This window comes from Neolamprologus multifasciatus, chromosome 1 (assembly GCF_963576455.1).
Source record: "Neolamprologus multifasciatus chromosome 1, fNeoMul1.2, whole genome shotgun sequence".
NCBI classification, from domain to species: domain Eukaryota; kingdom Metazoa; phylum Chordata; class Actinopteri; order Cichliformes; family Cichlidae; genus Neolamprologus; species Neolamprologus multifasciatus.
Window position 1 is genome coordinate 34,586,288 of NC_140439.1, and position 12,330 is coordinate 34,598,617.

Genomic DNA, 12,330 nt, shown 5'->3' on the forward strand with positions numbered 1-12,330 from the left:
GATATTCTCACGCACGCACACATGCACGATTAAAATCTGTTCATAGACCTTTTTGCAGCAGTTCAGCCTTCTGTTCCTACATTTCTCTGGATTACATTATATTCGTCCAGATTTGATTTTCGGTTTTTGCCTTTGCATTCTTTGTGTGTGTAATAAAAAAACTTGGAATGGAGTTTGAAAATTTAACGAGATGTGAACTATATGAGGATTTTTCTCTGTACTTTTGTGAGGGTTCTTTTAAGCAGCTGCTTGTCTACAGACCTGTTGTGTAATTTTCATAAACACTTCAAAATAACTGTCATTTAATCTGGCTGAACTGTAGGCTGGCAGTGCGCCATGCTGCAGCTATTACCAAGAAGTTTGCCAGCTCTATAGCTCCTCACATCACCACAATTCTGGTGCATGGGAAACAGGTAATGTTCAGGCAGAGATGGAGTCAAGTCCGTGCATGAGTAGCACCAGTTAGTTGGCTAGCTTGCTGTCAAAAAAAGCTTTCCTAGAGCTGTGTGAGGTTCAGCCCATCCACACTTTGGATTCTTCTTAGGCAGGTCGTTTAGAGGTGTGAAAGAAAACATTAAACTGAATTTGGAGTTCGTTCTTTTTTAAACAAGTTCAATAAATATGCATAAAATTGATACAATGCTTACAATATGTGAGCATAAGCAGTGGCTACTTAATGCCCCTAGAGTTATCTAGCTATTAGAAATGTGTTTAAAAGAATAAGATTTAGCATCTTAGTGTTATTTAATTGACTAGCAGGTGTTGGAAAAAACACTAATAGGCTAATATCTTAGCATATCAAGGAGATAAACGTATTCCTAGTGAAACCACTGGGGTTAGAAATATAGAACATGGCTAACTCTCACACAGTCGTCAGTTTGGATGAGGCAGCTTCGCCAGGCTAGCAGGCGCCTTGACACAGATCTGTACGGGCTTTCTCTCTCCATTAACCATCACAGTGGCTCGCCCTTCACTTCTGCTGTTTTGATATACAGATATATAATTTATTTTTTAGCATCACATGTTTCTCTAAGGCTGGCTGTATACTGCAAATGAAACAGAATTTGACTTGTAGCCACAGGTCCAATTTATTTGTTTGCTTGATGAAAGTGCTTCATAGCTACTATGGGAGCCGGCAACACATAATGTAATATTAGAACAAATGTGGCATAAAATTTGTGAAATACATAACTGAGCCAAATTGACTGCCTTTTACTGTGTCTGTTGTTAGATATTGCACAACAGATGCATAGAAGGCATTCAGTAATTTTTGAAATAATATACGGGTCTTCTAAGGCAATGATATGGGTAAATGAAAACATCAAATCAGGGTACAGTGTTTTACATTGTCAAGAAATCTCTGCATTTCTCTTTTTGATCGTTGTTTATAAAACTGCCCAAATTCCTTTTTGTTTGTGGTGTACTGCTGGCCTCTCTCACAAAACACTGACCAAATACTACAAATGGTTGTCACAGCTTGTGAGCTTTTGTTCCCCTCAGTGTTTTTATTTGATTTTGTATCAGGTTGCCTGAAATGACAACTTTTATTGTATGCTGTTTTTTATTAATTAATAGGATTTTAGCATAAAGAAATTTGATTATGCTGTCAAGTTTAAAAAAAAAATTGCCTGCAGGCAGGTTTTCAGCTTGCTGGCAAATGGCATCAATACTCAGTTCAATTTACTTTCTCATTTACCTAACATGGGCCAGGAAGTGAAGCTTGAAATAGGTTCCCCAACAAAGCATCAGTGGATTGACACCACATCATGCCTTCTAAACATTAAAGCTTTGTTACCTTTTTTATTCATTGTATTCAAGATGTGCCCTTGTATTTCTGCAGGTATAAGCACTGAATAACTCTACAGATACACACACACACATACACACACACATGCTTTCACACAGAAACACACACAAAAAAGATATTTGCAGCATATAATAAGAGGAGGTTGTGTTTCAGCTGATTATATCCATGCCCCCCATTAATCAAAGTATTCCATGTGTTCCCTGCTTCTGTGTTGTGGATGTGTGTCGATAGCAGGCTTGGTTGTGGGCTACCATGTGAAGATAGCCACAGTTTGTGTGCTGATTTTTTCCCTCATAGGATTCCTGCAGGCCCGAGGAGGCAGTTTGAAGGTCGCGCTGAATCCTGAACAATGCAATCAGAAATTAGTGAACATTAAAATATTTTAGGAGATGACAAACTTTTAGATGTTATTTATAGGGACACATTTTCTAGTCATGTGTTTGACTTTTAGATTTAGATTTAGTTTGGTTATTTATGGTTGGTTTACACAGCTTGTGTATGTATGTGTAGCTGTATATATCCATACGTGTTTATGTGTATGTGTGGGTGTGTGTGGGTGAATTGTGTTGCTTACATTGTTGAAATATACATTGCTGTGCTTGAGAGTCACCATCTACCGGAACCAAATTCCTTGTATGTGTCTGTGCATATACATGGCCAATAAACGCGATTCTGATTCTGATTTAATACTTTAAAGAGTATTTAATCAAATATTGGAAGAATTGCAATGATTATAAATTTATTTTTTAAAATTTTAATTAAATGAGGCTGCAGTCTTAGCTGTTAGTCATTATCTGTCGTGGTGTAAAGAATGTTCTTGTGTCTTTTCGCCCACTAGGTCTGTTGTCCGTCTTGCTGCCAGTCTGTTATCTAAGCTAGTGGACAGCCTTGCCCCCAGTATTACTAGTGTTTTAGTGCATGGCAAGCAGGTAAGTGGACACACAGACTGCAGGGCCTGATTAGTGACAATCCTTTCTGCAAATTATGTCTGAAAAAAATGTCGGTGGCATGTTGGGATAATAATTTTAATGTTCACTGATTAGGAAAAAAATTAAAGTGGAAATATTTGGTTTAAAGCTCCTCAAGCTGTCGTCCTGTGGGAGTTGCTTAGACCAGCTGCATGCTCATATCAATCATCGCAGCTCGCCTCCATTGTGTGTCCATATAAGCTGTAGTTTTAGTAGCGCTGCTGGTGTGACTACCATAGAATCCTAATCTGCACCGTGTCTAGACACACTCCATATGCCAATTGATATATTGTGACCCGTGAATTTGCCCGATGCCACTCCCTCACGCTGGATGAGTTTCAGCGCATCATTTCCTGTCAAGTGTTATTCAGAGATTAGCCTCCTCTCAAGAGTGTCAGTTATTTTGCCTCATTTTTACCCTTCTGAGCAGTTTTAGGCATTTCATTATGCTCAAGTAGCTCAAGGTGTGAATCTGCATATAGATTGCCTACCGGAGGGAATGCTCCTCTCAACATGATTGGAAAAGCTGATTTAAAATTTGAGACGCCTGTGTTCCTCTGCTTACAATAACAGCTCAGTTGGAAAAAATAAGAGGCACCACCCCATTTAAGTCAATTCTGACTTGAGTTTTGATTAAATTTCTCGTCGTTATTGAAATCCAACAAAGCATTCCCGTTGAATTTAAACTCGGCTGTACCCAAACTTTATTTCCAGCTTGTCTTCTTTGTACTCAGTTCGAATCCATTTAGATGTATAGATGAAAGATACATCTCGGTGCTAGATTTCATCAGCTGACGACGAGAGTAAAAGCGTGTCCTCTCATCAGTTAGACTGTCGAGGTGTAATTTTCTTGAGATGGCTTCAGAAGAAACAAAGTGGAGTCTTGAGATCTGTAATTTTTCCTACACACTTGTATGTGACTCTGAGAGAGGAGGCCAATTTTAGATTGATGGAAAAAGGATACTTGTAAGAATTACACCTTAGAAAAGTACTGCGCTCATGCTCGCCTCTGCACATACACACTTTTGCTGATTTGCCGGACTGCAAAACTTTCTAACCATACGCGTGATGTTTGCTTGTTTTGCTGTCTGTGTGTGTCTGTGTGTACATATGTATGTGTCTGTGGTGTTTCCTGTGATTACCAGGTGACCCTTGGTCTATTTGGACACGAGGAAGAGGTGATCTCTAACCCACTGTCTCCAGGGGTGATCCAGGGCATCATCTACAGCAAATGCTCCCCTTATGGTGGGGAGCGGGAGGCTGTTCTGCAGCAAGAGATGGTCATCCACATCGGATGCATTATCTCCAACAACCCTGAGCTGTTCAGTGGCATGATCAAGATCAGAGTCGGGTAACCCAAGTGTATTTGGTGAAGCTAGATGAATTTGAGCAGGACGGGGCAGCTGTAATTCTTCCCTCCCTGCTGTTCATTCTAGTACAAACTATAGAAAGAAGCCCTCATGTTAGCTAATCAAAACAGTAATAGCAGCACAAGATGACACGTTTGATCAAGAAATGACTTAATATTAGTTATTTTTGGACATATCCATTATTTCTCAGACCAAGGCTGTGACATATAAAAACTCTACAAAAACACTGGAGAGCACAAGAAGGTGGCATTGTAAATAAGTTAAGCAAGCTGTAAAAAATGGCATTTCACAAGGGGCACAGTCAGAAATTATGTGTTGTTTTCCAGCTCATTAAAATGAAAAAGCACATGTACCTGTGGCAGATTTGACTTCATCCTTGTTTTTGTTTTTTTTAAACCTTTGAATTATCTGTATCCTGTGTGCGAGCATGAATAAAACCCTGTGACGGTGTAATCACAGCAGACTAAAAAGGCAATTTTTTACCTGTGCTCTTGACTATTGTCTGCAGCTACACTAAACAGTGATGGATTAGAACTTATTTTATCAGTTATATAAGTGTGAATTTATCCCTAAATGAGCATATTGATGTGAGCTGTGCAGGGCTCAGTGCCACCGTTGATAACAGCACGTGTGTGTTATGTGGACTTCCAGATGGATTGTCCAGGCTATGAAACATGAACTGAAGATCGTGGCAGGAGACATGCCACCCCAGGACATCTACCAGCTCTCCCCCAGCGCCATCAAGCAGCTTCTGCTGGACGTGCTGCAGCCGCAGCACACCGGCAGGTATTCTCCCTCTTTCACTCACACGCGAACACGCATCGCACAAACACGCATTATCGCACTATATCAAGAGCGTTATCCGTGCTTTCTCCTTACATTAACTCACAGATCTGCCTTTGAAGATGCTGTGTCTTTATCTCAATGCCTCTACTTTTTGTATAATCTTTTTGACTTTAATTATTTTATCTTCTTTCTTGTCTACGTTCATATCTTATTATCTGCGGCTGCCACAACCCAATTTCCCCTTGGCAATTATGAAAATCTTATCTTATCTCATCTGATCTAATACACACCAGCTCACAGACAATTTTCCTTTGGCACAAAGGCTGGCATCCTCATATTTTGCCTGTTACTAAGATGTGTTCAGCAGTTTCTTCCTCGTTTCGCCTCAGGTCTTGGCTGAACAAGCGTCAGATCGATGGCTCTCTGAACAGGACCCCTTTGGGCTTTTACGATCGTGTGTGGCAGATCCTGGAGAGGACCCCAAATGGTATTGTGGTAGCTGGGAACCACCTACCACAGGTAGCTAACCCTACCCCCACTTTGCTGCTAGATAATTACTCTGACCCATGCTGATTAATGATGACACTGTGTGTTGTGTGCTATAAAAGAACCACTTTTTTTTTTTTTAATCTGCATGGAAAATTGCTGTAGGCCAGAAATTCTTTTTTGGTAAATCATTAATATGTTTGCATATGCAGGCATGACTCCCATGAAGAAATACAGAATAAGTACTTGTGCATAAGCCTTTTAATGAAACTCTTAATGGTAAATAGCCTGTATTTATATAGCGCTTTACTAGTCCCTAAGGATCCCAAAGCGCTTTACATATCCAGTCATCCACCCATTCACACACTGGTGATGGCAGCTACATTGTAGCCACAGCCACCCTGGGGCGCACTGACAGAGGCGAGGCTGCCGGACACTGGCGCCACCGGGCCCTCTGACCAAATTAATTGACTAAACCAACTTTAACTGTTGGTAAAGTAACTACTTTTAAAGTCTCGATAATGCTCATATGACCGCCACATGGATAGTTGCTCTGCTAAAATGTGGAAACAATGGAAATGAAGATGGCTTTCTGCTTGACATGTAGTAGTTAGTAGTTTTTACTCCATTTGTGAAAATGTGCCTGGCCTCCTAACTGGGTTCACTGCTGGTTATAGCCCTTTGGCTCCACTGTGGCCTGAAATCTAAAGCACGTAGACACCACCACATATGGAGTTTGCTCCCCTGAGATGCATTGACAGACATTTTATGGCAGGTATTTTATTGCAGCCAGCTTTAGCTGCTGCTTGTTTGGGAGTAAAGACCTGTAAAGTCTGTACACAAGCAGAATCCATGCAGTTCCCATGCATACTTAACGAAATGTGAATTAGCACTGCCATCAGTAATTATGGACTAGAACCTTCATAAATATGGTGATGTCTGGACTTCTGGAGTCATTCGCAGATTTTCTGTGAAGAATTATTTATAACTGCTGGTTGTTTGTTCAGTAGATTCAGTTAGTGTGACTTGATTAGCTATTTCTGCTCACAGAGTTTTAACATTATTTAAAATACAACAGGTCCATGTTATTGTGAAGTCTTTCTAGCTTAATTTGTTGAAATACATGGAAGAGTAAAGCTTTAACAAGCAACACAAACTTTTTTGATGTCTACAGTAGTTCTCATACTGTAGCACTGCAGCATGACCATATTTTGCTGGTCGCAAACATGCAAAGACATGTTCCATTACATTTTTTTTCTCCCATTAATCATTTATCTCGTCTCCTATATCCTCATCTCTTTGCAGCAACCCACGTTGTCTGACATGACCATGTATGAGATGAATTTCTCCCTGCTGGTGGAGGACACGCTGAAGAACATTGTTCTGCCCGAGTACAGACAAATCATAGTGGAGGTAAACGAGCCCGTTCATCAGCACCAACAAATAGAATCAAAATATTGAAGGATTTTACTCATCCTGGTATCGACTGTTCCTGTGGTTTACAATGATTAGATTTCAGCTATTTTGAGACTTTTTTCATTGTTATATATGATATTAATATTAACTTCTTGCCCTCCGGTTGCCCATAGTTGCTGATGGTGGTGTCCATAGTTCTGGAGAGGAACCCGGAGTTGGAGTTCAGTGAAAAGGTGGATCTGGACAATCTGGTGAAGGAAGCCTTCAGCGATTTCCAGAGAGATCGCAGCCGCTTTGAAGGAATGGAGAAACAGGTAATGTGTCTCAACCTTAAAGGGTGACCTGTATTATACTTTCTTTTTCCTCTTTAAATGTGACCTTAGTGTCTACCACAAAATTGTAACATCACCTTCTTAAATTGATCCTCTAAAATCTTTTATCTTCTGTTCCAGTTATATTAAGGCAGGTTTAATTTAATTAAATTGAAGGGTTAACACTGACATTTTCCAATTCATTAGAGTCTTATTACATTTGTCAGATTTAATCCTGTTGCTTTTTTTCCTCCTTTATTGCATCTAATTCATGAACAGCCTCTTCGTACTTGCAGACTCGTTGGTTTAGGTACTTTTTAAAGACATATTTTATTGTCTGACCCTGACTTTACTTGTCCCAGGATGACATGGAGGAATTCTACAACACACCGCCAGTGGGAAAGAGAGGCACCTCCAGCTACTTGACCAAGGCTGTTATGATCCAGTTGCTGCAGGGGGATGTTAAGCCCTGCAAGGATGACCCGTGCACTGTTAGTTAAATTATAAGCTTTTTTTTAGCCCAATACCAGTTGAACAAAGTGGACTGTCCCCCATTCTTGATATGCATTATAATGCATTATATGCATAACCCTAACTTCAGTCTTCAGCAGTACCACTTTAGCAAGCTATTATTTTTCAGAGATTAGCATGTCTGCAGTTTGCTCCAGGAAATAAAAATAGCTATAAAAATAAAATTGTAATCATTAGGGATAATTCTAAAGTAGATCATGTGTTCTCTTTGTTTTAGCGATACAAATTTGTGTGTTAATTTATGCAGAGACTATTTATCTTATATCTTTACATTTTACTGATAACTAGCTAATGTTATGCTAATGTAACCACACAACTAGCTAGCTCTTTTTCCCTGCTATCTGAATGTTTTTGATTAGCATATCTGCACTTTGTTTTGCAATTCATATACTGTACATCCAGGAGACTTAGCTTAACATTCTGGTCTGCAAGAGAGAAATTGTTTATCACAAAGCTTGAACTGTTTGTTGAACTATTGCTTGATGATTTTTGTTGTTGGTGCTGAGAAATTGGTTTTAAACTGTGCATTCTAGCTGTCAGCTATTTCAGAAATAATACTTCAGTGAGCTGTGCTAAGTAACAGCTGTGCAATACATTGTAGCTCACCAGCAATAACTTGTAGATGTTACATAGAAGTTTCAAGGTCATAGTATATCAGGAGAAAGGTGGTTCTTACACTGGTGAATTTGATTACCTGGACATCATGTGACTTATCATGCAAAGCAGAGGGCAGTAGCTTCTGTCTTTATTTCATATATGGTTCATCCAAAATGTAGCAGTCTCGATCAAAATGTAGCATGGCCTTGTTAACAGGCTGGCTCTGGCTCTTTGGCATTAGAAACACATTAGAAATGTGTGCACACATTCTAAAATGCCTTTCTTTTTAATTTATTGAATTACATAAAATTTAGAAATGTAGAATTCAAAATACGAACAAAGTTAGGTGTTTGCTGTACTCTTAAAGGAACTCTGTCCTCTTATTTTTGTGCATGCAGAGAATACGCATGACAATAGGTACTGTTAGCATAACAATTGTGAGGGTTTCTCTCAGTATTACAGGTCACAAAACAGAGCTTTTGAGAGGCCTCTTTTTGACAATGAGTACTACTCATCCAAAGTCCGGGGACTGAGCCTCCCTAAGAAACTGATGTTTTGTTAAACGTGGGAAACAGAAAAGATTTCTGCCATCCTTAACTAGAAATGATAAGGCCCACTTTGACTTATTTTAAAGCGTGCCTCTTTGAATATCATCACTGTGATGAATCTGCCCAACCTCGTCATGGTCTGTTTGAGTGTGTCGGTGTGTGTTCTTTGCCTCTGTCATTCAAAAGGAGTATTTTTAACTCCAAACTGTGGTTTGAAAGAATAAAGTTATCACAAAAACTACAAACATGTTTTCTCTCTGTGACTTCCTGTTGTAAATTGTGCTTGTGAATGAATAAAGAGGCCAAATGTCACTTCCAACCCCTTTGATTCTAAATATATAATTACTTTAGATGAAGCTAAAATCTCATGTTTCTTATAAAACTGCAGCAGAAATGGAGTGTAACTGATATCCCCGAGGGGGTGTGTTTGGCATTGTGCTGCATCCTACCAGTTACACCCCCTCATGTTGACTGAACCCCTTATCAATCTGCATCTCAGCACTGAGTCTGCGTGAGCTGCTGTCTCGCAACACTGACTGACAGGCAGACAGGATGGAAAAAGCCAGAGAAGATAAATGAGCTCTGCCTCATACTCGACATATTCAAGTCGACTCTGGTGAGAAGAGCTCGTGCCTGTCTTGTTGAATGAATGTTTTCCACATCAAGGCAAATCCAAAATAAATCCCTAAGCATTAATTTAAACAAGTAACCTCAAGAAGGCTTCTCATTTCTTCCCAATTAGTTAAACACTTTGGGATGTATGATAAAGAGTCGTGCTTTCATTGAGAAAGGAGCTCTCCTTCCAAACACCAGGGAACGCCACTCATAAATAGATTACCATTCAGGCATTATGTCCTATTTTCTCGTGGCCTGAATCATAAATAAGATAATATTGAGAAAAAAAAGCCTTTCTTGTATTGAAAACCAAATCATATTAGAGAGCATTGAGATGCAGCTCAGTAATATTGTACAGATGTACTGCTGAAGTCTCAAACTGATGCACCATCGATCCACTAGAATGCAGCAGAGTTCAAGAAATGCAATTCATATAGTTTCAGTTATATTTCAAAGGTGTAACTTTCTTACCAACTTACCAAAGTAATGTCAAAATATATTAATGATCAAAACAAGTCCACGAAGCAAGGAGCTGTTATGCAGCACTTTGTTTTACATTATATTTAATATTAATTTGTGTTTTCAAATCACACTGTGGACTCCATTAAATGTCTCCTACATAAAAACCTTTGAATCAAGGAGCTTTTGTGTTTGTTCTTTTGCTTTTGCTTTTTTTGCTCTCTGATCAAAGGGTACACATGGCGAGAGCAGTCAGAGGGCCTTTTAACTTGTCCACTAGGGGGGAAATGCAAAAAGGTGGGAACTGGCGAGTTCCCTAGTGTTTGGCTAAATGGAAACAAACAAGATGGGACATTAGCAAGCAACAGTGAGCAATCCAAATATGAGGGGCTTAATGGCCTTTCATGCCAGAACTAAAGCAAATGAAATCAAAAGAGTGTTTCAACTGATTATTAGATTAGAATAAATGAATAATTACGAACTGGTGTGAATTTGAAACACCACTTATAAATTACAGTGTGGTCATGCAGTGATTCTTTGAGGGAAAGAAGAGCGTTTTGCTGGTAGATAAATGAAGTGCATATGAGGAGGCATTTCATCATAAATATATCCAGTGTTGGGGAGTAACGGAATACATGTACCGCCGTTACGTATTTAAAATACAAAATATGAGTAACTGTATTTCGTTACAGTTACCGTTTAAAAAGGTGGTATTTAGAATACAGTTACTTTGTTGGAATAAATGGATTACACGGTACTTCCCTGTTTCATATTGTCGCGGGTCAGGACTGTTTGGGTTTTGTTTGACAGCTACGTTTTGTTGTTCCAGGTGGCAGCGTTACGGTTGCCATGGTTACAGGGGGACGCTCTCTCTCTGCGTGTTTCCTGGGTGAGAGAGCGTCTGTTGTTGTTGTGCTAAGCTAATAGGCAGAATGCTACAGGTATAGCTCTAAAGAATGTAGCATCATAGGCAGTGTAGTCCGTGCTGCAGGGAGAATGGACTGCCATACACGTTATGTGTCTGTGAGCGAGGGAGGGAGAAAAAGGAAAAGTATGAGCTGGAAGCATGTAAATATAATAACCACTGCAGCCAAGAAGAGTGCCTGACGAGCCCAGTTGTAAGTAAGCTATTAAGACTCGACTGTACACCGTGTTCGTGTTTTCCTCCAAAAACACAAACACGAATCTCTCGCTAGCAAAGTTGACCCAGACAACAAAGTAAAGCTAGTTTTCGGCTACGAGCCCAACAGGAACCCACCGTATTAGTCAGAGGTCCCTTTACTACGGTTCGGAGCCGCGGACCTTCAGTAACAGTAATAAATCACAGCAATAGTACATTCATGTAGTTGTAAACAGCATGATAATATATTAAGTAATCCAAAGTATTCAGAATACGTTACTCTCATTGAGTAACGTAACGGAATACGTTACAGAATACATTTTGGGGCATGTATTCTGTAATCTGTAATGGAATACATTTTAAAAGTAACCTTCCCAACACTGAATATATCTCTCCAGTCATATTCATGTCATTATATCCACACACATCCCACAGAACAGCAGCCATACATTTCTCTGGAAATGTGTTGTCATCATGGTGAGCAGAATCGCAGATGACAAACCCACGTGGTGTGCTCTGACTGACTGTTGAAACAGAGGAACTTCATAGCGGTGAGCACAACATTCCCACATCTATATCTCTATCACACCTCCTGCTATAATACAGCAGGACATCTGCCTGCCTTCTCCTTTGCTGCTATCTGGTTTGATATGTGAGCGAAAGCCTGACTGTAGATAAAATGCTGCTATGATGTGTTTAGTCTGCAGGCAGCCAACTACAGGAGAATTTATACAGCTGTTCCCACAGGTGGTTGTCATCCATATATAATCTACACCACATCAACAAAACTGCCTTAATATTGTGTAGGTACCATCATGCTACCCAAACATCTCTGATCCAGTTTCCCGTGAAGTCTGGCATTGGGATGATAAAATGGATTTCTTTGGTTCCTGTAGGTTACGGGGCAAGGCCTCCGTGGACTGGGCTTGTATCCTTGTCTCTTTGGGTTTGGATTTTGGGTGAATGTCTGCGATTTCCTCCTCATCCTGTTTCTGAGCAGTTTTTGTGGTGTGGTGAAGTGCGTTGTCACTTTGCACGAGACTGTTTTCATTGCAGTGTCATAGAAATGTGTCGATCTGATCTTTTCACATCTCGGTTCATTATGTGACCTCTTGGTTAAAAGCAGTGTCCACAACTGCTGTAGATACCCAGGTGCCATGCTCACCAGAAATAATAAAACATCATTGATATATTTCTGCATTGCCAGGCAACTGGGATGCTCTGTGAGTTGGTTTCAGGACAGTTTAGTAATAAGAGTGAGCATCCAGTGAAAACTGCACAATGCCCTCTTGCAGATCTTCATTTCGGTCAAGCTG

General features: G+C 39.9%; 1 protein-coding gene across 3 annotated transcripts in view; it reads left to right on the forward strand.

The window, feature by feature from the left end:
* The window catches only part of phkb (phosphorylase kinase, beta), a 102,408-nt gene extending 93,343 nt beyond the window's left edge, over nucleotides 1-9,065 (forward strand). For 2 of the 3 annotated variants that reach the window (XM_085155709.1, XM_085155728.1), the window contains 7 exons: nucleotides 2,646-2,736; nucleotides 3,921-4,126; nucleotides 4,797-4,931; nucleotides 5,321-5,450; nucleotides 6,723-6,830; nucleotides 7,007-7,147; nucleotides 7,507-9,065. In XM_085155709.1, coding sequence (XP_085011835.1) covers nucleotides 2,646-2,736; nucleotides 3,921-4,126; nucleotides 4,797-4,931; nucleotides 5,321-5,450; nucleotides 6,723-6,830; nucleotides 7,007-7,147; nucleotides 7,507-7,644 — 949 coding nt within the window. In that variant the 3' untranslated portion in view covers nucleotides 7,645-9,065. Of the gene's footprint in view, nucleotides 1-322; nucleotides 414-2,645; nucleotides 2,737-3,920; nucleotides 4,127-4,796; nucleotides 4,932-5,320; nucleotides 5,451-6,722; nucleotides 6,831-7,006; nucleotides 7,148-7,506 lie in introns of all 3 variants that reach the window. The other variant, XM_085155719.1, reaches the window with a different exon arrangement.
* The last annotated feature ends 3,265 nt before the right edge of the window (nucleotides 9,066-12,330 follow it).